The sequence below is a fragment of the Hemiscyllium ocellatum genome, chromosome 1, assembly GCF_020745735.1.
Source record: "Hemiscyllium ocellatum isolate sHemOce1 chromosome 1, sHemOce1.pat.X.cur, whole genome shotgun sequence".
Classification (NCBI taxonomy): Eukaryota; Metazoa; Chordata; class Chondrichthyes; order Orectolobiformes; family Hemiscylliidae; genus Hemiscyllium; species Hemiscyllium ocellatum.
In genome coordinates, this window is record NC_083401.1 from 106,080,534 (window position 1) to 106,105,846 (window position 25,313).

The following is a 25,313-nucleotide window of genomic DNA, read 5'->3' on the forward strand; positions in this document are numbered from 1 at the left end:
ATGATGTTGCCTGGTGTGGAAGGTGCTAACTATGAGGAAAGGTTGAGTAGATTTAGGATTATTTTCATTGGAAATGAGGAGGTTGAGGGGGAAACCTGATTGAGGCTTCCAAATTCGTGAGGTGTAGACAGGGTGGATAGCAAGAAACTTTTTCCCAGAGTGGAGGACTTAATTACTAGGCTAGGGGTCACTAGTTCAAAGTGAGAGGGGAAAAGTTTAAGGGAGATATATGCAGAATGTTCTTTACGTGGAGGGTGGTGGGTGCCTGGAAATCACCGCCTGGAGGTGGTTGGGGTGGGAATGATAGCATCATTTAAAATGTATCTAGACCGATACATGAATTGGCACAGAACAAAAGGATACAGATTCTTAGAAGACAGACGGCAGATTTAGATAGAGGATCTGGATCTGCACAGGCTTGGAGGGCCGAAGGATCTGTTCCTGCACTGTAATGTTCTTTGTATTTTGGTACAGCTCCTGGCCATTTGGCCCATCGTGTCTATGTCAGCTGTCTGAGCATAATCACTCAGAGCCATTGGCTCCATAACCATGCACATTATTTCTATTTCAGTAATCATCTTATACACAGTTGAATGCTTCAATTGAACCTGTCTCCACCACACTTCCAGGTGGTGCATTTCAAGCCTGAACTAGTCTGTGTAAAAGTTTTGTCCCACATTGCATTTACTCATTTAGCAAGTCATTTGGAATCATCATCTCAACTAAGTTGACAGGTTTGACTAGATTTCGTAAGTTTGAAAGAATGGAAAGAGTTGGGTCAACAACACTTAGCTGATATTTTAATAAAATACACCTGTTTGGCGAGACCATTTTATTTTGCAACTTGGATATTCTGCTGTCTAAAGGAATAGATAGATAAACAGCAATCTTTGTTTTAATTGGCACCTTATGCACTGGCACTGTTTATAAACTGGCAAAGATTGTAAAGTTTACTGTATTATTCTGTCCATTTCTGATAGTGTTTTAATTTGTTTGTCATTGTAAATATACTTCACTGGAATGGCTGTATAAAATATTAATTTGATTCAATTTCGAGTCTACTTCTCAAATACTGTAATCTAACGCAATGTCTGAGTAGTCAGTTGAGGGTATGAGTGAGAAGGCTGTCTGCTGTTAAGTTTTATTTAAAACAAAGTTGCATAATTATTTATGCTATGAATCAAGGATAAAATTGATGTGTATATCTTGTGCATTATATTGATTATGTGGAATATTAGATCAGTCAACGCACTCCTGGCCCCAAAGGTGCCAGTTAATAAAACGGTTGCTGTAGTTGATTCTATTTTCCAGCCTTAACACACTTCTGCTGAACTCATTAATCAGAAAAGTATGGTGTTTAAGTCTGAGCGGTTTTTTTGTTGGTCACTTGGTATTTTGAAGACAGCTTCTGACAGTGCGCTCGATGTATCTTTATTCTCTAGTCTGAGAACCCAGAGACTGCTGAAAAGAAGCGTCAGAATTACCTGGCCTACCGTAGCTTCCTGAACCGTGATGGTCCTCGAGCTCTGGGGTCTAAAGAAATCCCTCAGGTATGTTGGTTGAAAAGATGCAGAAGCAAATGAACCAAAGATGGTTTGTATTTGTAAGAGTTCATTTTTGTAACTTCAATAGAAATTAATGTGTTTGGAAGCCAGCACATGCTGTTGTGTTCTTTTATGATCAGTGATATTGTCATTGTACCAGTATCTGAAAGTTGTTAGAGCGCTGACGTGCTGTGTCTGCACCAGCTCTCCAAATAAGCATTTCACTTTGTGCTATTCTTCCTGATGACTTCCCATAAGTCTGTGCATTCTTAATTTGTAGATATTAAATTATGTATGAACTTAAAAAGTTATTTAAAACCATGCCAATGCAATTAATTTTATGGCTTATACATATACAATTAACCAAGGTAGTAGGTTACTTTTCAATGTGAAACAAGATCTTTTTCATTCATGTGATGTGGGCGTTGCAGGCTGGGCCAGCATTTATTGCTAACCCTTAGTTGCCTTTAAGGTGGTGGTGTGCTGCCTTCTTGACTACCCATTGCAGGCCATTTTGTGTAGCTACACTCTTGGTGCTGTTGGGAGGGGATTTCAGGATTTTATCCGATGACACAGAAGGAATGGCATTATTTTTCCATGTCAGGATGCTCAGTGACATACAAGAGAACTTGCAAGTGATGCTGTTGCCATGTAGCAACTGCCGTGTCCTTTTGGATGGTAGTCATTACGGATTTGGAAGGTACTGTCAAGGAAACAGAAATGAATTTCTTCAGTGCATCTTGTACGTAGTGGCAGCAGAGTGTACTGAGTATTTGTGGTGAAGGGAATGGATACTTTTGGATGTGGTGCCAATAAAGTGAGCTGTTTTGTACTGCATAGTGTCAAACCTCCTGAGTGTTGTTGGAGCTGCGCTCATCCAAACAAGTGGGGAGCATTCAATTGCATTTTTTGCATGTGCCTTTGGTGAGTCAGTAGCAGAGTTATTTTCTTCAGGATTCCTAACCTTTAACTTGTCCTTACAGCGTCAGTATTTATATCGTTGGTCCAGTTCAATTTATGTTCAGTGGTAACCCCAAGATGTTGATGGTGTAGGATTTAGCTATAGTAATGCCATTGATGTCAAAGGGTAATGGTCAGGTTCTCTCTCGTTGAAAATGGGCACTGCCTGGGACTTCTGTGGCACAAATGTCACTTCTGAAATTCAACTCTTGTGCATTTTTAAACCAGAGCAGAAAGTTGCTGGCTCAGCTTGAGTGAGTCCCTAATCTTGAGTGAGTCCCTAATCTTGAGTGAGTCCCTAATCTTGAGTGAGTCCCTAATCTTGAGTGAGTCCCTAATCTTGAGTGAGTCCCTAATCTTGAGTGAGTCCCTAATCTTGAGTGAGTCCCTAATCTTGAGTGAGTCCCTAATCTTGAGTGAGTCCCTAATCTTGAGTGAGTCCCTAATCTTGAGTGAGTCCCTAATCTTGAGTGAGTCCCTAATCTTGAGTGAGTCCCTAATCTTGAGTGAGTCCCTAATCTTGAGTGAGTCCCTAATCTTGAGTGAATCCCATATGTTATGCATGATTTTTTTTAAAAAAAGCACTAAAAAGGTCTCTAGGATAACCTGAAGAGGTCTAGAAAGAGACTTTAAATTGAAGGTGTTTATTGATCTGATGGGCATGATGGACGTTGTACAATACAAGAAGACATAAGATTTTTAAATATGGAAGTAGATATTAGTGGAAAATGTACATATTAACTTACTTTGAATTAAGAGAGATGACACTTAGAGGTTCATTTATTTAAATCTTTAATGAAGTGCTTCACAAAAAAAAGCCCTATATGTGCAAGTTGTTGGTTAAGATTAGATTTAACCTTCCTTCAGGAAGGATGTCAAATGTCTAAAAGGCAGTTTGAGAACTAAGGTTGTATTGTTTATTCATTCATGAAATAAAGATATCGCTGGCTAGGTGAGCAATTATTGTCCATCCCTAACTGCCCAGAGGGTAGCTAAGATGCAAACACATTGCTGTCAGTCTAGAGCCATGTGTAGGCCAAAGCGAATAAAGATGGCAGTTTCCTTCCCTAAAGGACATTGGTGAACTAGTTGAGGTTTTCCTGACAATTAACAATGGAAACATGGTCATCATCTTAATTCCAGTTATTTATTGAATTCCAATTCCGCTGTCTGCCGTGGCAAGGTTTGAACCTGGGTCTCTGGACTGTCCAGTGATAATTCCACCAGTGCCTCCCTCTGCTATTATTGGTATTAATGGTATTTTAGAAAATGTTTCATAACATATTTGGGGAATTTCTGTTGCTAAAACATATTTCCAAAGCATTTCATCTTGCACTCTGTGATAATTGCAAGAATCCAAATTACAAGTGATCGCTATAATTTATATTAAAAGATGAAAAGGTACTGACTGGTTAGGAAGTTGACATCAATTGGCTAAAGATTTTCCATGAAGAAAACAATAAATAACTATAGGCTTCCCAAGATCCTGGGCAATTTAAAAGAAAAAGCAAGTGTTTTGAATCTGTTTCTTTTGCTCACAGCTAGTGAGTATTCGTGTTTGAATGGATGTCAAATTAGACAACTTATGACATCTGATGTGTTTTTGTTGTTGGGTAGTGTACAACCCTGAGTGCCTAACACCTATCCTAACATTTGACTGAATATTTTCTGTCAAGTTCATAAAGTGGCTCAGTTATTCCTGATAGAGGTGACATGCAATCATAGGCAGAGAATCAATCTTTGCCAACAGAATACACATGAGCTGTGTGCTGTTTTAAATTACTTAGGAAAGACATGGCATATGGTTTAAAAAAACCTGGATGCTGAAAATCAGAAAGAAAAACAGAAACTGCTGGAAAAATTCAGCAGGTCTAATGTGACAGCTGGGCTCAAAACATTGCCTCTCTTTCTTTCTAAGATGCTACCAGACCTGCTGAATTTTTCCAACAGTTTCTGTTTTTACTTGTGTGTGGAATATGGCTCGGTTGATTTATTAAGCACCTTCCAATTTTTACAAAGAGAGGGCTTTTCTACTTTGTAGGATTTGCAAACTGGAAATATTTGCTTAGCCTCTGAGGTGCTGTAAGCTATTGGTTTTCATCCTATCCTGTAGTTGCATCTGTGAGATTAATTCAAGGGAATCTACTTTGTTTTCCTCTTTGCTATTTAATTTCAAGATGTCTTTGGGTGCGTACAAGCTGAAAACTGAATTCTTTGTACTTCCATTTTGAGCTGAAGATTACAGTCAAGCTGGGGAATTGGCATCACTGAGGAAGGGAAGGGAATAAAGGATGTCTACTTTTGCACCTCTGCATTTGTCATTCATTTCCAGTCACTGATCAATAGCTGGTAGTCAGCATTTGTGTTAAATTTTGGTGATTATGACTTATAAGGATACTTGCAGGAAAGTTTACTTAAAGGAAAAAGGAGCAGTATGCTTTGATGTAGTAATTACATTGAATGTTTCAATGTGTTTGTTGTAGTGCTACACTTTTGAGTGTACTACTTGAGCTTCATTGTTCTTGAAATCCAATACTGTTAACCTTCTGAAACTTGTGCATTCAGGGTTCTTCATAGCCTTTCTGCAGAGATTCAAGTGGAGCATTACCATTTGAGTGGTCTCTTTCTGTGTTGTGTATTTGATCCAATAATCCTTGGTGTTTTCATAATGCCAGACGAGAACAATTGCATCTGTTCTTCAATAGATCAAAAATGTCTTGTTTCTTTACATTCTTTAAAGAGTTTGCATTGTCACCTCTCTCAAATCAAAACTAATCTGTAGCAATTCTTATCGTTTTGGTTATTCCCTAGTTTTTAGTCATACACTGACTTAGTGTCTCTACTATGCTCAATTGGGGCTCTGTTTCTTTCCTGTCATCACCACTGAGTTTTCTGTGCTAAGGACCATTCCATCTATTGCTCATGTACATGGCTAGGGTTTGTTTATACTGTACCTGTATTCCTGGACAGTGTAGAAGATGAAACTTGTCACCTGAACATTTATTACACCTGAAGCTGTCCTTCACACTCTGCCTTCTCAGATATCAAAAATACCTTGTGCAAAGAGTCTTTCTCTTCTGATTACAATTATTGTTCAATTTCTTATCATTAAGGGAGCTGAGAACTGCTTGGAAGGACTTTCGTTCGTTATTACAGGAGTCCTGGAGTCCATGGAACGTGATGATGCTAAATCTTTAATCGAACGTTATGGAGGGAAGCTGACAGGAAATATTAGCAAGAAAACCAATTACTTGGTAACTGGTCGAGAAGGTGGACGAGCAAAACTGGACAAGGTCAGTGTAATGTGCTGAGCACTGTTCACTCCAGTCTTAAAGTGAGGCACAACTGATGCAATCTGTTCTCAGTGCTGATGATTCTGTGGCATTAGCAGTGGCCTTTGTGATACCGCAATTATGAAACTAATATATTCTAATGAGATAATAGCAGATGTTAGCAACATCTTCAAAATTTCTGTTCTTTGCTTTATTGATCTTTCTGGAAAGTGTATTCATTGAATTTTAATTTTTTTAGGCTGAGAGTCTTGGAACAAAGCAAATTGATGAAGATGGACTGCTAGATCTAATTCGTAGATTGCCAGGAAAGAGATCCAAGTATGAGATTGCAGCTGAAAATGAGGTCAGTTTATAAAGTCCTTAGATTTCTTTAAGTCAAGTCAGAGGAGCAATCACACTGCTAACATTTGGGAGGAATTTTCGATTAAAAACCACCTAGATCCAAGAATCATAATATGTCCTTTGTCAATGGTCTGGGAAACTCCCAAATAACCTTTCCTTTTCACATCCTGTAGGGCCATCTATTCATGTCTGAAGACGTGGCCCAGGAAAGTGACTCTGGCTTTTGTGAACTCATTCTTAGGCAGGTTTATCACCAAGCCACCACCTGAAATCAACTAAACAATTCCAATAGCTCCTCCATGTGTGACTAAAAATTACCAGATCATCTGTGTACACCACACAATTGGGTAATCCTGAAATAACCTTTATTGGTTAGTCTTTGGAATGTGGCTGGAGCAGTTTTTGTCAAATGGCATAACTTTAAACAGGTGCAGTCTATTTGGTGTCACAAAAGCCAAAATTATCTTTGCTGTTTTGAATAAAGGTACCTGTCAGTACCCTCTGAGTAAGTCCTACTTAGAAATATAAGTTACTTTCCCCCCTTCTCAGTATAGTCTTCAAATGTGGATAGGATATGAGTCTCATTTTGTAATGTCGTTGACTTTGTGAAAGTAATTGGGTACCATCTGAACGTGCTTTCAATCTGTTTTTTTTTGAACCTGTGCTAACTTCAGAGGATTAAGACTATAGGATGTTGCTTAATTGAATCTATTGTGTTTTCTATATCTATATCATGCGTAATTAGCTTTGTACTTCCCAGCTTATTCCCACATATCTCCACGTGATTGTAATAACTCTTTCAGGTCATTTCAATTTTCCTCTGGAAGGTAACTCAGTAATTTATCCCAATTTTTGAGAACTTCCTCATTGTCCAATTGAATTTGAGGAACGCTCAATCCAATTCAGAATCATCTGAACTTGATTCTTCATTCTATTTTAACTAGTAACTCATTCTCCTTTTGCTTTCCTTTCCTATCAAAATACCTTTTGAGTGTATTCACATGATAGTGAGTCTTCCTATCTGGCATTCTTATGAAATAATTCACCTCACTCAATTTCCTTTTGACAAGGCTTAGTAAACCTTGCCTTTAAGGGTTAGCCTACCACTGTCAACATCCCGGGGAATACCATTGACCAGAAACTCAGCTGGATTAACCTCGTAAATACAGTGGCTACAAGAGCAGGTCAGAAGTTAGGAATATTCTGGTGAGTAACTCACCACCTAATTCAAGTCTGTCTGCCATCTGCTAGGCACAAGTCAGACAAGTGATGGAATACTCTCCACTTGTCTGGATCGGTGGAGCTCCAACAACACTCTTGAAGCTTGACACCATTAAGGAAAAAGCAGCATGCTTGATTGACACCACATCCACTCCCTCCACCACCAACAATCTGTAGCAGAGTGTGGTATCTACAAGATGCACTGCAAAAATTCACCAAAGATCCTCAGACAGCATCTTCCAAACCCATAACCACTTCCATCTGGAAGGACAAGGGCAACAGATATATGGGAACACCACCACCTTCAATTCCTCTCCAAGCCACTCACTGTCCTGACTTGGAAATATATTGCTGTTCCTTTACTGTTGCTGGGTCAGTATACTGGAATTCCCCTCCTAATGTCATTGTGGGTCAACCCTGAGCAGGTGGACTGCAGCGATTCAAGAAGGCAGCTCACCATCACCTCCTCAAGGGCACCTTGGCAAGGGCAATAAATGCTGGTCAGCCAGCAATGCCCAAATCCAACAAATGAATATATTTTAAAAAACACTAACACTTTACCTCCACCAGCCAAATTGCGAATTTTTGATCTTGTTTCCTTCTTGCCTAGTGTAGGTCGGCACAGTGGCTCAGTGGTTAGCACTGCTGCCTCACAGCACCAGAGACCCAGGTTCGATTCCAGCCTTGAAGTTTGCACATTCTCCCCGTGTCTGTGTGGGTTTCCTCTGGGTGTTCCGGTTTCCCCCCTCAGTCCAAAATCGTGCAGGCCACATGAATTGGCCATGCTAAATTACCCATCGTGTTAGGTGCACTAGTCAGAGGGAAATGGGTCTGGGTGACTTACTCTTCAGAGAGTCTGTGTGGACTTGTTGGGCCGAAGGGCTTGCTTCCACGCTGTAGGAAATCTAATCTAATCTGTCTCATCACATGCTGTGCTACCTTTAAATGCTGTCTAGTCAACTCACCCACTCTATTTAACCTTTCCCAAAATTTGACACACAGTCCAACTATGTGGTCTCTGAACTCTGACTTATCAATTTCCTCTGAATTAATTTCAGTGATCCTCTCACCTCATGCTCAAAAATACATTGCAAAAAGTACAAATGGAATTCCTTTATCCCAATTTTCTGGATTCTCTTGACTACACGTCCTTAATGAGCTCTTTAAAGTTTGGTGCCTCTGTTCCACTGCTTGCTGCAATTCTACATGGTGGATTTGAATTGTTTTATTCCTAAACTATCCATAACTTCCTTGAATAACTTTGTAAAATATGGCCCTTGATCTGATTGTACTTCTGTGGGTAATCTGTATCTAGTGAAAAATTTGAGTAGTTTCTTTTTCAATCCTTTTAACTGTGATACTGCTTAAAATTGCCTTTGGAAATCTAATAGGCACATCTATTATGGTCAACAAGTAATGATTCCCACTTTTTGTTTTGGGTAGGGATCCTCCACAATCCATTAAGATTCTTGTACAGGTTCTCAATAATGGGAATGGGTATTCAGGGGACTGGTGTTATAATTGCCTGAGGTTTTCCTATTACCTGACACATTTGACATGTCTGGCAAAAGTTGGCTGCATCCTTATGCAGTCCGGGCCAAAAAAAATGCTTTTGTATTTTGGTTTATGTTTTCCTTACTCCCAAATGGCCAACTACTGATAATTCATATGCTACCACAAAAACCACCTTTCTATAACCCATTGGTCATACAACTTGATGACCTGCCCATTTTTCATTCACCTGAATATGTAATGGTCTCCATTCCCTCATCAAGACTTTGGTTTTAAGGTAATAACATTCTTGGGATCCACTTGGATTCTTCTGTATATGCTTTTGACAGTTTTTCAACTTTCTATCGTAATTCAGCTAATTTCTCTGAAATAAAAATGTCCACTTTGTCCTCCATCTGTTCTTATTTTTTCTTGACCATTTAATCCAAACCTTGTTTCTGATAATTGAACTTCAACTTTCTTATCTTTACTCATCGATTTCTGCTGCGTCAATCTGTAGCTTTGTAACCACACAGTCAAGAAAAATCACAGGATATACTTCCTGTAATACCTCAGTTGTCTGATTTTCCACTGGCTTTTCAACTACAGTAGGCATCACTCCCACCTATAATCCATTTATCATATATACTCGTATATAGGCCGATCTCATGTATAAGCCAACTGCTTGCTTTGGCCAAAAAAATCTTGTGTTTTCCATATATCTCATGTATAAGTCAACCCTAGTTCTTCACAGTTACAGATCGACATTTATGAGTCAGTGTGCCTGCCTGTTGCGCTCTGCTCTAGCTTTCCAATCTGCTGGCCGTACTGCTCCGTTGCGCGTCTTCCAGTTCACTTGGCGTCATGCTCTGCTGCAGGTTTTCAGAATTACTGTAATTGTATGACAGTACAGGGCAACCGTCATATCCGTGGTGTTAGTTTCCATGGTTTCAGTTACCTGTGGCTTACCGTGGCGTGAACATATTACAGGGAACATTCCAGAACCAGGGACCGGGGGCTGCCGGAAAGGTAAGTCTCCCATTTAAATGAGTTTGCACCTATCCGTGGTTTAGGGCTTCTGCGGTACGTCTTGGAACGTACACCTGTGTGTGTGTGTGTGGGGGAACTACTGTACCATTCTACTGTAACAGGCAGAATGGAGACAGTTATTTTGTAGATAAATGTTCAATAATTGCCATAATTTTTTCTTTTGTTTGTGTAGAGGCCTGACTCTTGTCCATTTTTTTTGACTCATACTACGCATGAATTGCATCCCCTCGAAAACAATACCTCATGTATTAGTTGACCTCCTAATTTCAGCTTAAAAAGTCTTTAAAATTCAGCCAATACAAGAGTATATATGGTATGTTATTACCAAGGATAAATGTGTGTTTGGAACAGAGAATTTTCCTAACACTTCACTTTTCACCAGACTCTCCAACCTCATCTAAAATAATGGAATTCCACATATTGCAGCCTTTTCTGGCGATACCTGTTCTGAATTGAATATCTCCTTATCTCTCACTATCAAAGATTGACTTGCTCCCATATCTCTCAAAATTTTAATTTCTTTACTTCTAGAACACCTGAGTAAACCTTATCTGCACAGGTAAATTCTTTAAAGAGATCAGGTACTCTCTTATTAACTAACCCTTGATCAGGTGGAGATGCTTTTGCAACTTTTTAGCTTGTACTGGGTCTCTTTAATCACTTCAACAAAACTCATTGGCTTATCTTGTTTTTTCACATTCGTCATCCCAGTGCTTTTTCTAAACCATCAACTTGGTGACTTCATGTGGCTTGTTTTATTGCAGTGAAAATATCTGAGCTTTTTTACTTCCCCCTCGTGGGTTTCCTTTTTACCATGTGGTAAAAACTATCTTTGCTATCTACTATCTTCAATGAGATCTCCTTTCCCCTTACCACCTGAGGATTTCTCCTTTCCCTAATTTTTATTCCTCAAAGATTGAAATTGATGTCAGAAGCCAAACTTTGATTTACAAGCCATCTCAATCACCAGTTTCTGCTGCTAATCTTGCAGTATTAACTCTGTGCTTTTCCAAATGATTCATTTCAGGAAGTAAATTTTTGAACTCTTCTAAAACAATCATCTCTCTAAGAGCGTCTGTTTGATCTATTTTCATTATATTCCCCCGATATCTCCTCCTGACAGTGTTGCAAATACCTCACTAGGTCTACTGCAACTTTGTTTGGATCAACAATACCCACAAGGTTATCAGCCATTTTATTTGATTAGCCACTTTTTCAAATATAATGAAAAAAGCTTCGTTTTTTTTTGTCAAACTTGGGCAATGTTTGGAAATGTTTAAACAGATCCATACTAGGCCTCCCCCTAACTGTCCTCATCACTACTCCTTTTCACCTCTACCTCTGCCATTTTAAGTTGAATTTGAGTTTTCAGTTCCACTCTTGCCACTGCCTCTAATTCAAGCTGTTTCATTTACAGTGGAAGTTTAGCCATTTCCAAAGATTCAGAGTACGTTTCTGGCATTCTTAAACGTCGGGCTATTGCTGCAATTACCTCCCGTTTTCACACTGACAAAGACAACCCCAACTCCAGTTTGTCTGCCAATTCCAAAAGCTTTGCCTTGCTCACTTTCTGTAAAACCCCTGAAATGACTTCTTCCACCCCCAGCAAATTCTTATTGACAGAGAGAGAGCTATTACTATGCAAGGCACACCCTATTTAAACCAACTGAATGCACCATCTGAAAAGAGAACACCAACACTCACTACCCACTATCTTTTGAGTACAATAATGCTAAACCCAACCTGGGATTAGAGATTTTGATCCTGGATGAACCTCAGTTTGTTATGGACCAGACGAGACCAAATCCCCATAAAATATATTTAGAAGATAGTCTATATCCCAACTTTCTTAGTTTTAAAGGCAGTTGTAAGACATTGTAATCCAGATACAATTTGATTGGTCAAACTACCAGGCTTGAAGCAAAACACACTTTACTTTTACACAACAGTTAAATACAAAGCAACTAAAGAAGCATTGGAATCAATTAACTCTATTGGAAAACTCAACAGAAAAGTAGATTATTTAATTACTAAACTGTAACTTTTCTAATATAGTAACATTCCATAAACACAGTCAGCAAAGACAAATTCAGTAAAGTAGATTGTCTCACATGTAATGCCAACAGCAGGAAGAAAGCTCAAGCTTTCAGCCGAACAGAGAGGAATAACAGCTTTCACCTCTAGCTTCACGATCCAGCAACTGCTGAAAGTTAAATTAAAATCCTGGTTCTGTGGGAACTTGACCCCACCCCTACGTACTGCTCCTATTGTTCCAACTTAAAAAAATCTCAAGGCCTCACGAGCTGCTTACTTTATTGACTTGGAAGAGACCACTTGGCACCTCGGTCTCAGCCTCTCTTCATTTTAATAAAAAAGCAGGACAAAATACACTTCTTAAAGCCATTGTATCATCACAACTGGGGCTAAGTGGATTCCAGACAAGATCTGATGTTGTTAGATCTTATCTACTTTTACTCCAACCTACCCTAATGTCATCAGTTGTTTCATCCCTGCACATGATGGGCTGTATTTTGTGGGAGGACTCATGGCAAACTGGCAGTGTTTGCTATTATTACTTCTCTGAAAATGATCATAACTTTGAGGTGTCATGTATGTGCAATTTGAAATCTTGAAGTTGCAATCTGACACAAGCTGTGCTGTGGTTCCTCTTCAGAGTTGACAATTGCAGCAATTTGACTTGTAAGTGCCTCATTGAATTCTTTGTTTAACTCCTCCTGAGCAAGTCATAAAGTTACTGATGGTTGCTGAATATGTTTCACTGAAATTATTGTTGAGACTCATTTTAGTGTTGTAGGTATCAGTTCAATCCTTTAAATTGAGAGACTCTGACAAGAATGTTTACTGGTTTAGTTATCATTTTTAACAATAAATTTCAGGCAACCAAATTGAGTGACTCATGCTTTTAGTACTGCACATTAACTACTTAAGTGAAGTAAATACTCGTGCATATTCAAATCAATTAGGCAGCTCACCCATAAAATTTCAGAATGTGTTTGATAGTGTTTACAGATGACTTAATCATTGTAGGATCATCTTTCCCATTTTTAGCAAGATTAATTTAATTTAAACTGCTTTGTTTACTTAATGCAGAGAAATTTTATTCTTGTTTTTTAAAATTGCAGGTGAAGAAATCAAATAATGTAAGAGAGGGTGGCAGGATCATGCAGAAAGGCGAACACCATAGCAAGACGATTTCACCGATATCGAAGAAACAGTGTGAAGATAACAAGAGCAGTCCGTCAACACCTGAAAACGGCGAGTCTTCAAGATGTGCAAAGAGGAGTATTTTGTTCAAAGCAGATCCTTTCAGCAATCAACCTGAAGTGAAGTGTGAACCTCAGTTGCAGACTTCAATGAAGGAAGAGCAGAGTTTGCTCTGGGTGGATAAATACAAACCTGCAGCGCTGAAGAATATAATAGGACAGCAAGGGGAACAGAGCTGTGCAAATAAACTAGTTCGTTGGTTGAAACAATGGCATGTGAACAACTCTGGCAACCCCACAGGTGAGAATGATACAAATATTTATTTTTAACTTGATGCAGTGTCTGTTGAATCAGAAGTGGCTGATAGTCAGATTTTATTTCTTTATGTATGATTGCGTCAAAGCACTATCTAGGTCTGTCCTTTCAGAATTGCAGCCATCCTTCTTCCTTTTGTAACTTGGACTATCCAATTCTTTCCAGAGTCACTTAGAAGTCTCTAGTTCTGAGGAAGAGTTAGTGGACCTGAGATGTTAACTCTAATTCCTCTTCCCAGGTGTTGCTAGACCTGCTGAGCTTCTCCATCAATTTCTGTTTTTGTCACTGAGCTGTTTGATACGGAAGGGTGATATGTTTTCTTTGATAGTCATGAAGGAATATACCAGTGTATTGTATCTGTGCAAACAGACTTCTGCAGAGTTAATACTCTCGTATCATGAGGTCATGAGCATGTGCACAACAACTTGCATTTATATGGAAGCATAAGCAAAGTGAGTTATTCTAAGGCTTCATTCATGGAAGCGGGTTTGTAATAAATGAAAATTTGACTAGCCCAGCTGCATAAGTTTTAGTAACATGACCAAAGCTTATTCGTAGAATTTAGTTTTGAAAGTTCCTTTTAAAGGAGAAGGCAACAGTTTAGAATCGGGCACAGCTGCTACTGGAGAAGTGAGGGAAATTGGGAATATGTAAAAGGTGGTAATTAGAGGAATGCAAAAATCTTAGGATTGTAGGAGAACGTTGGAAAAGTACAACCAAGTACTGCTGTCAGCAAGTTCCTACTTTTCTACTAATGTTACTTGCATGTCCTAACTTAGCCTGTGTGCTTCGCTAGTGTTCTCTCCTGAATCTTGGAGGGAATATATTTGTGCTGACTCTTGGAGGTGGGGAGAGACGTAAGTGAGCATTGATTGGGACTACCATTGTGTTAAAGGTTTGGATGGTGAAGAATTTGTCAAATGTGTTCATGAAAATTTTCTTCAATGTGTAGGTGCTCATACTAGAGAAGGAGCGAAACTAGACCTCCTTTTGGGTAATAAGGCAAGGCAGGTGACTGAAGTAAAAAGTGGGGGAACACTTTGGGTCCAGCTATCATAATTCTATTAGTTTCAAAATGGTTATGTGAAAGGATAAGCATCCTCTAGAAGTTAAAGTTTCTAATTGGAGTAAGGCAAATTTTAATGGTATGCTGCACAAACTTTTAAAAGTTGATTGGAGTAGACTGTTCTCGGGTAAAAGAATGTCTGACAAGTGGGAAGCTTTCAAGGATTGATGATGAGAGTTCAGAGGCATTACATTAAAGTTAGGCTGAAGGGTAAGGCTGCTAAGATTAAGGAACGATGGATAAGTAAAGATATTGAGGTTCTAGTCAAGAATAAACTAATCTTATTTTAGATGTCACTAACTTGGTTCAGTTGAATCTTTTAATCACTATAAAGAACATTCTGAGGAAGGGTCACTGGGCCTGAAACATTAACTCTGATTTCTCTTCACAGATGCTGCCAGACCTGCTGAGCTTTTCTATAAATTTGTGTTTTTGTTTCTGATTTACAGCATCCACAGTTCTTTCGGATTTTAGAGTGTAGGGGCATTCTTAAGAAAGAACTCAGGAAGGCAAAAGAGCGGATATGAGATAGGATTGGAAGATAAGATTAAGGATGTTCCAAAGTGATTCTACAAATAAATTAAGAGCAAGAGGGCAACTAGAGAAACGGTAGGGCCCCTTGATGGTCAAGGTCATCTTTGTGATGAACTCCAGGGCGATGGAAGAGATACTAAATGAATATTTTACATTTGTCTTACTGTGCAGAAAGAAATGGAGGCTAGACAATGCTGAGAAATATATTTTGATGTTTTATAAACAGTATTACAGAAGAGAATGTTTGAGAGAATATAAATCTCTGGGATCTGATCTAATATATCCCAGTTCATTGTGGGAAGTAAGGGAGGAAATTACAAGACTCCTTATAGAAATATTTGCATCATCCATAACTGTGGGGAGGTGCCTGATGAGTGGAAGGTGTTGTACATTTGTTTAAAAAAGGTGTAAGGAGAAACATGGGAACTATAGGCCTGTGAGTCTGACTTTGGTTGTGGGTAAACAGTTTGAAGTGATTTTAAAAGGTAGCATCTTTTGGTCATTATGGATAACCATCATGGTTTTGTGTGAGGAAAATTGTGTCACACAAACTTGATTTAATTTTGAGGAAGTTACCAAAAAGATTGAAGGCAAAGCAGTAGATGTTGTTTAGTAAAGCCTAAGATAAAGTTCTGCATGGTAGACTTTTTAATAAAGTTGAGTCATGTGGACTTCAAGGTTAGCTTTCCATTTGGATATATAATTGGTTTAATGGCAGGAGACAGTGAGGTGGTGGAGAGTTGTTTTTCAGGCTGGAAGCCCATCACACACTGTTCCACAGAGATCAATTCATGGTCCTGTCTAGTTTGTCATTTATATCAGTGATTTGAATGAGAATATAGAAGGCATGGTTAGTAAGTTTGCGATTGACATCAAAATTCATGGCATTGTAGACCATGGAGAAGAAGGATTTTTAAGAATATAAAGGGATCTTGATGAAATCGGTTAATAGGCTGAAAAATGGCAGATGGAGTTCAAATTGGATGAATGCGAGGGGTATTGCATTTTCGTGAAACAAATCAGGATAGGGCTAATACAATTAATGGTAGGGCCTTGAGTACTGTTACAGAACAGAGGGACCTAGGGGTTCAGGTACATAATTCCTTGAAGTTTGCGTCACATGTAGGGTGGTTAAAAAGGAGTTTAGCATGTTGCCTTCATTGCTCAGACCTTCAAACTCCAAGGGAAGTTGGATAGTCAAGTTGAGGTTGTACAGGACATTGATGAGGTCTCTTTTAGAATACTGTGTCCAGTTTTGATGTTCCAGTTATAGGAAGGATACTAATAAACTGGAAAGGGTTCAGAAGAGATTTACCAGGATGTTGCTGGATGTGGAAGGTCTGAGTTGTAAGGAGAGGCTGGATAGGCTGGAGCATTTTTTCACTGGAGCCTATGAGATTCAGAAGTAACCTTTATAGACATTTACAAAATAATAAGGTGTATAGATAGAGTTAATGGTAGTTGTCTTTTCCCTAGGATGAAGGATTTCAAAACAAGGGGGAACATTTTTAAGATGAGAGGAGAGAAATTTGAAAAAAACATGAGGCAAATTTTGTTTGGAGGGTGGTTTGTGTGTGGAATGAACCTCCAGAGGAAGTGTTTGGATGTGGATGCAGTTACAATGTTTAAAAGACATTTGAATAAGTACACAAATAGGAAATGTTTGGAGGGACCTGGGCCAAGTGAAGGCAGGTAGGACTAGTTTAGTTTGGGCCTGGTTGGACTGAAAGGTTTGTTTTGTGCTGTTTGACTCTGACACTGACAGGTGGTGATCATCTTCATATCCTGAGGCTGTGGATGGCTGTTTCTCAGTGATTTTCTGTATAGAAACAATAGTGTAACAAGTGTTATTCTTTTGTCAGTGACAAGCCCCTTGTGTGTGCTTTGATGCTGTAATGCCTACAAAATTTGCAAATGACTAAAACGTGCAGAGATTGCTTGAAAAACTCTGCTGGTTTGGCAGCATCTGTGGGGAGAGAAAAACACAATTAATGTTTGACTCTTCGTCAGAATGACTAGACTACATGAACATGTGAATGACTGGGAGTAAGAATAAACATCTGCATTGCATACCAGCCTGCACTGGGAGATCCTCAGCATCCTGAACCTCTTCATTTTGCTAACTAGGTTCCAGGCCCACCTTGTATTTGCTTCCCCAAATGACTTTTGTGCTTAATGCTAGAAACTTAATAGTTCAAATTTTGCTTCTCTTTTGTGTTGCTTTTTCAGGCACATTGAGCTAAACTGAAACTTTGGAGCTTTGAAGAGCATAGAGATAATTGGCCATCAAAATTTGAAATATGCCAAAGTTGGTCTGCATGTCACATGATGAAAAATAAATTAGTACATCAATGAATTCTCATTTAACTACATTATTTAAAGATTTCTTTCAGAATGTCAAGATGTGCCACTTACAAATATAGGCTAGGAGCAACTCACTGCTCCATCTAGAGGAACTATCAATTGTTGCACTTCCTCTCCATACGATCCACTGGGTTCTTCCAGTTTTCTCTGAATCCCTGCACTGCCTCAGCAATTAATTGCAAACAAATGAATGAAATTCTTGCAGCAAATGACAAGTTGACAACATCCAAGGTAGCCCCTAAAACAAACAGCAACTTTTTAAATTTACTGGCATACTGGATAGGTATTGGAAGCCTATGTTTCTTGGACAAATGCTAGTCCATAACTGTTTAGGTAGAAGTAGCTTGTTCTGACTGACAAAGTTACATGACCCAGATTGTTAGCAGACTCATCTGGTTGTTTGAAATAAAAATAAAATATGGTAGAAAAACTTAGCAGGCCTGGCAGTATCCATGCAGAGAGAAACAGGCTATGACTTTTAGGGTTCTGGTGAAAGTTTGTATGTGAGGAAACTGTGTATTCTCTCTCCGTAGATGCTGTCAGACCTGCTGAATATTTTCAGCATTTCTGGTTTTATTTGAGATGTTCAACATCCGTGGCAATTTGCTTTAGTGTTGTCTAGGTATTTATTTGGTTTTGATCTGATCTAGAAATGGAGACTTTGGTTTGTTTCAAGTCAACTTATCGTTTAATGTTTCAACACTTTGCTCTTCTTGGAGAACCTCCTCTTGTACCTGATTATTCTGTCAAGTTTTCTATTACGCAACCTTTCTGCCTTTACTTGATTGAAGAAAGCAGTTCACCTATTCTCTACTGACTTTAATAATCAACTATCCAAGTTTTTATAATTGAAAACTAAACTCAACTCCTGATGTCTTTTATTCTTCCTTATATTTTAAACACTCTTAAGGTCCTGTCACTTGTTGACAGTCCTTCTATTTTATCCAGTGATTTCTCATGAGTGCAACCGCTGTTTTTAACCACCTACTGATCTTCACACAATAGTTTGCTCCTTCAAATCAGAATTTTCTTTTTGGGCAAGAAACATTTGTGTTTTTAGGTATGTAGATTTCAATTGGCATTAGAATCTAATCTCTTCCATTCATTTCAATCTTATTTTTTTGGAAGCATAATTTTGGTTAATATTGTATGATGTTTCACAATAACTATGTATGACATAGAATGATACAGCATAGAGGAGGCCATTTTAGTCCATCAAGCCTGAGCTGAAAGAGCTATTGTCAATACTATTCCCTTTTTCTCAATAAACTTGTATATTATGTTCAGTTCCATTTTATATTGCCAGTTACAGGCACCAGTCAATACAGAGATCATGAAATAATTGCTAATGAGGGATTCTCAAGATCATTTACAACGTATGAAAATAGCTTTCGAATGCTTTCTTGTAATAATTGTGCACTGTTCTGTCTGTACAGTGCAGAGCATACAGTTATATTTTTAATGTCCCTTTGTCCAGCAAAATTCACTAAATTTGGTGGAAAGGATGATGGTTCAAGTTTCAAAGCTGCACTGCTGTCCGGTCCTCCTGGTGTAGGTAAAACAACCACAGCCGCTCTGGTCTGTAAGGTAAGAACACCTTAATGCTTAGATAAAATGTATTTTCCTTTCCATGATTAACATCTGGTGCATGTTTAATGCAGTTTTCTGCAATTTACAGTAACACTGAAGTTGTAGTATTAAGCCTGGGAGAAGCAACTTGATACCTTGAATAAATCATGTCACATTTCTTAAATCATAGCTGGATTAATACCTTAGGATGTGGCCAGTCAGCCTCTTGGACTTTTGGGGCACCGTTTAGTCCGTCTGAATTCATTTATGTTGAGCATACAGATCTTGTTTGCAAGCAGCAATATCCTGATTGCAAACATTTACATTTTAATTGCTGGATTGAAAGCTGAAAACATCTGAGAGAAAACAGTAATTTCAGGTAGTACAAATGCATCCAAGGATTGATGCACTAACATTTAGTGCAATGAACTTAATGTAGAAATTTAACTACTGTAATCTCCTGTTATCTTGTGTTCTATTATAAGCAGTTGTCACATTAAGAGCTAGGCTATCTTTTTGTTTATTTTCCTGTAATTAATAAAATGTCATTAATGGATGTTTCATAGCTTCTTACAGCTTACAGGTTCTTAAAAATGCATAAGTATTTATTTCAAGCAGTTTATGCAACCTTGCAAGCAATTCTAACGAAAAGCATTAATTGCATTTTATATCATGTCAACTTGGTTCTTGGAAATAATTTTCACCAAGTATTTCTTCATGCCGAAATCTCATTGATTTTACTACCCTTCCAGAAACTGGGTTCCAGCATCTGCCACCCTCTGAATGGAAAAAAACTCAACTTCCCTTCCATTTTTTTTTGCTAAGTACTTTGAATCAATGCCCGTAGTTATTGGTATGCTTGCGAAGGGAATTGGTTTCTTCTCCACTTGGATGCTTTGTTCACTTTATTTTTTTGCTTGGTACTTTGCTATGAGTCATGAGTTAATTTTATTATTCGTTGGGAAGAATAAGTCAAAAGTGACAGATTTTCATGGGAGCTCATATATCAGAGCTGCACCTGGTTTCCAGCTTGTTAAAAGCACTGTTGATGCTTGGGGAAATTCTGATTTTAAATGCTGGGCTGTTTGGTACATACGTCTAACCAAACCAATACCAAGATCAAATGGGTAAAAAAATGCTCTGAAAATTCTCTTGTTGACAAAATCAATTTATCTCATGAGTTGAGCTACATGGTTGGGGAAGGACAGAAAATGATTGGCTTGTCATGCCTCCTTCAGTGAATTAACCTGCCAGCAATCCTGATTAAGGCTCATGTGAAGAAATACCTTTTGAGTGAGGTATTAGAGCACCATTGGAGTCTAGGGAATTGTGCCCCAACAAGGAGTAAATATATCTAAAGAGAGCTTTGTGCAGAAAATGGACAGACACACGTTGGACTGTCCTATTGTCACCATTACCCATTGCTGTGACTCATTAAATGCTGTGACCTTTGGAATCCTAGAACAGCGCAAAGCAGGAGATAATTTTGTGACTGTTCTTTTGAATAACTCTTCTTAGTCCCAATTATTCACTGTGTCCCCAGATTTGCTTCGCTTATATACTTAGTCAATTTCCTAATTAATCTGTATCCTCCACCCTAACAGGCCCCTGTCCCCAACATGAATCGCAGTCAAAATTATTGCATAATCTTTCTCATGTCGTTTTCATTGTTCTATCACTTTCCTGAAACCTTTATCCCTCCAGATATTTACCCTTAAGCCATTTAAAGCCATTTTTTAAAAAAAATTACTTTATCTAAACCCTTATGATATTAAATACCTTATTCAAATTTCCTCTTGCATTCCTTAGAGCAGTGAAATAGTAGTTCTGAAATCCAAGATGAAACTGATTTTGGTACTCAAGGGAGCAGTAGTCACAAAATATATACATTGAATATGTTAATCAACATTGTAATGCAAATTTTACGAATGCCTTTACATGCTCAGGCATGAAATTGTAAACGTTGGTTTTTCAGAGGGATTTGCATGTACTTGTGCAGGCAGCACATAGTGTATAGATGCAGTAAGCAATTGGGAAGGCAAATTACATTTTTGCTTATTTGCAAGGACATTGGAGTATAAGGATAAACAAACTTCGCTACACTTGTACAGGGTTTGAAGAGACTATTGCTGATCTATGTGCTGTTTTCGTCGTTATGTTTAAGGAAGGACATACATGCTTTGGAGGCAGAACAACAGTCATTCACTAAATTGATCCCTGGGATAAGAGGGTTGCTCTGTGATGAGAGACTGAGTGGATTGGATCTATATCTTTTACATTGATTGGAATGAGAGATCGTCTCAAAGGAATGCACAAGATACTGAAGAGGTTGACAGAGACAGACGTTCTGTCTGCTGACTGGGGAATGTAAAAACATTTGTGCACACTTGTGGACTAAGGAAAAGTCCATTAAGACCGGAAAACAGAGTTGAAGCAAAGTATTGCCATGATCATATTTCATGGTGTAGCAGGCTCAAAGAGCTGTATGGTCACTGCTACTTCTACTTATGTCTCTGCCTCCAGTTGTTCTGATTTCAGAAAATGTTTGATAGTTGAATAAATACAATAGAAATAGTCTGAGAATGGCTTGAAGTGGCTTCTGCACTGTTACCTCTGTCTCCACCCCAGTCCAAGGTTCCCCAAGGAAATATCCTTGTACTCTCCTGTTTCTTCTGTATGTGCTGCCTCTGGCGACATCATCCACATGTGTGGCATTAGTTTTTGTGTGTACACTGAGGACCCTAGCTGCAAGTTACCAACTCTTCCACTTTTGTTGAACTACCAGGCAACTTATCTGACATCCACTACTTGATGAACAGAAATTACCTCCAATTAAATATTGGGAGGACAGAAAATATTGCTTTTGGTTTCTGATTTGAAATCTGTTCCCTATTGTTTCCATCTCTCTCTCATTGGCAACCATTTGATACTAAGCCAGTCTGGTTGCAACTCTTGATGTCCTATTTAATTCAAAATGAACTTCTGATCCTGTATTAATATAGCTTGCACTTCTGTAAATTTGTCTGACTTCTGTCCCTGTTTCAGCTCATCTGAAACTTTCTTATGCTTCATTACCTTTAAGATTGGCCCATTATAATGAACTGCTGGCTGGTTTCTTACCTGCTGCTCTCTGTAAACTTGATGTCATTCAAAACTTTGTTGCCTTCATCTTAACTTGTGCCAAGTCCAATTCTTCTGTAACCTCTGTGATCACTGAACTACATTGACTCTTAATCAAGCAACATTTTGATTTTAAAATTCTCATCCTTGTTTTCAAATCTTTACCACAGTCTCACTCCTCCTTATCACTAATCTTTTTCTTCCCCATAATCTTTTAAACTCTCTACGTTCCTAATTTTGGCCTCTTGTTTATGCTTGATTTTAACTACTCCAGTATAGCTCTGGAATACCATCTATACCTCTCCGTCCCTCCTGAAAGACACACCTTCGACCTACCTCTTTGACCAAATATTTGTTCATCTGAGCCTTATGTGGTTTGTTCACACAATTGTGAATTGTTTCAGTACAGAAGGAGGCCATTAGGCTCACTGGGATTATGTTGGCTTACTATGTTAGCAGTTTGCAGAGTGCCATTCTCCTGACTTCTCTCTGTACCACTGTGCTGTCTTCCTTTACAGATAACAGTCCAATTTCACATTCAATGCTTTGATTTGACCTGCCTCCTGTACGCTGTCCTGCAGTCCATTGCAGATTTAAACATTTGTGTTAACAGGTTGCTTTTTCAAAAATATGTTTTCAGAAGTACTCATTTTTTTTTGTCTGGAAGGATCTGGGCTACAGCTATGTTGAACTTAATGCCAGTGATGCTCGCAGCAAAAACACACTGAAGGAAGTGATAGCAGAGTCACTGAACAATACAAGTATCAAAGGATTCTCATCAGGTGGGTGCTGATGAATGAAATGGGTCTGCATCAGTTTTTTCCAGTAAGCTGTTGGCACCATTCGACAATAGCTAACCAGCTTTTCTACTTTTTCTAAATTACGTTTTTCCTTTTCAGGAGCACCATCAGTAAGCACTAAACACTTGCTAATCATGGATGAGGTGGATGGAATGGCTGGCAATGAGGACAGGGGAGGGATACAGGTAACAGTTTGCTTTATTTAATGTGGAAGCTTATGTGTTTAAACAATGTCCAGGCAACTTTTGACAAAATGCCGAGTTTGGTTTATGTTTGTGTATTGAGTGACTGTGAAAAAGGGAACTGCTCTTTACTGTTGTACATGCAGGATGGTGTTTCCAATGGCATATAGTATTTATATATGTGTTTAGATCAGTTTACTCTCGATTATCAGTAAAGTGATGGATGGTGTCATCTGTAGTGCTATTAAGCAGTGCCTGCTCAGCTATAAGCTGTTCAGTGATGCCTAGTTTGGATTCTGCCAGGGCCACTCAGCTGCTGACCTCATTACTGTTCACATATGGATAAAAGAGCTGAATTTCTGAGGTGAAGTGAGAGTGACTGCCCTTGACAACAAGGCAGCGTTCAACTGAGTGTAGCATCAAGGAGCCCTAGAAAAACTGGAATCCATGTGAATCAGAACAAAGTCTGTGTTGGCTGGAGTCACAGATAGGAAGCTGCTTGTTGGAGGTCAGTCACCTTGGCTGCAGGGCAATTCTGCACGAGTTCCTAGGGGGTAGTTTTCTAGGGTCAACCATCTTTAGCTGCCCCATGAGTGACCTTATTATTGCATCATATCTGGCATGGTTTGTGACTCCTCAGATACTGAAGCAGTACATTATCAAATGTAACATGGGCAATGTTAGGGTTTGGGCTGACAAGCGGCAAGTAACATTTGTGCAAATACCAGGCAATGACCATCTCCAATGAAAGGCAGTCTAGCCACTACCCCTTGAGATTCAATGGTGTTACTATCACTGAATCTCTTCCACCCCCCCAAATTAACATTCTTGGGTTTACCATTGACCAGAAGCCCAGCTATACACGCCATATAAATACAAGAGCAGGTCAGAGTTGAGGATTACTGTGGTGAGAAACTAACCACCTGACTCACGAAAGCCTGTCCACCATCTACAAGGCACAAGTTGGGAGTGTGATGGAATACTCCCCACTTCCCCCGGGTGGGTGCAGCTCCAACAACATTCAAGCTTGACACCATCCAGAACAAAGCAGTCCACTTGATTAGCACCAAATCCACAAGCATCCACTCTCTCCATCATTGAAGTTCAGTAACAGCAGTGTGTACTCTCTACAAGATGTACTGCAGAAATTTACCGAAGATCCTTAAGACAGCGGGAACCTTCCAAATCCATGACCACTTTCATCTAGAAGAAGGGCAGCAGATACACAGGAACGACACTACTTGCAAGTTTCTTTCCAAACCACTCAACATCCTGACTTGGAAATATTTCGCTGTTCCTTTTACTGTCATTGGCACAAAATCTTGGAATTCCCTCCCTAAGGACATTGTGAGTCAACCCACAGCACATGGACTGCAGTAGTTCAAGAAGGCTGCTCACCATCACCTTCTCAAGGGTAGCTCATTGCAGACAATAAAATGCAAAGGCCAGTGCAAACCAGTGATGCCCTAGTCCCATGAGTAAGTAAATAATTTAAAAGTAGAACAGGAGACTGTTCAGTGAAATTTATATTTAAAGTGAAGATTGCTTAATTCTTAAATTCCTGCTAAAGTGCACTTGCCCACTCTGGGATTTTCATTCTTGTTCTCCAGTATTTAATGCTAGTTTCTATCGCCACTACAGTGTTGAGAATCAATCCAAGAAGTAATGTAACTGTGGTCACCTGTAGCTTAGTCTAGGGAGTGTTACTGGTTCCCACCCCATTATGACCGAGTTGAATTTTTTGATTTGGCGTAGTTGTTTGCTGACAAATTAATTATATTTTGTTAAATTCACATTTTGCCCATGAATCAAGAATTTGAACAACTGACCTACATACCGTAATCACTCTAAATTACCATAGTAGAATTAATTATACTCAACTGGAAAAAAAATTCTGGGAATTTGTGGGAATGAGGGAGAAAATTTCAAGAAGAAACACCAAATGATGGAATACTGGGAGGGATAGACAACACTAGAATAGGTAAGTCAAGAGGTGGCTAGTTGGTGGCTTCATGGATGTGGATCATTAGCTGTCTTCCTGTTTGTCCTATGTCACGAAACAACACAACCAGCTATCCTTAGTAGTCACACATGCAGATGACAAGCAACATGAGTTCGACTGAGACAACACTACTATTATAGGACAAGTCAAACAGAGAACAGCCAGGGAATTCCTAGAGGCATGGCACTCATCCACAGATTCAATCAATAAGCACATCGACCTGGACCCAATATAC

The 25,313-nt window shown here is 38.9% G+C and overlaps 1 protein-coding gene across 2 annotated transcripts in view; it reads left to right on the top strand.

Annotated features, from left to right (window-relative positions):
* rfc1 (replication factor C (activator 1) 1) overlaps positions 1-25,313 on the top strand; it is an 86,887-nt gene that overhangs the window by 45,786 nt on the left and 15,788 nt on the right. For both annotated transcript variants that reach the window (XM_060824851.1, XM_060824843.1), the window contains exons 10-16: positions 1,443-1,550; positions 5,618-5,797; positions 6,036-6,140; positions 13,045-13,426; positions 18,883-18,992; positions 22,762-22,876; positions 22,994-23,079. In XM_060824851.1, coding sequence (XP_060680834.1) covers positions 1,443-1,550; positions 5,618-5,797; positions 6,036-6,140; positions 13,045-13,426; positions 18,883-18,992; positions 22,762-22,876; positions 22,994-23,079 — 1,086 coding nt within the window. The remainder of the gene's footprint in view (positions 1-1,442; positions 1,551-5,617; positions 5,798-6,035; positions 6,141-13,044; positions 13,427-18,882; positions 18,993-22,761; positions 22,877-22,993; positions 23,080-25,313) is intronic.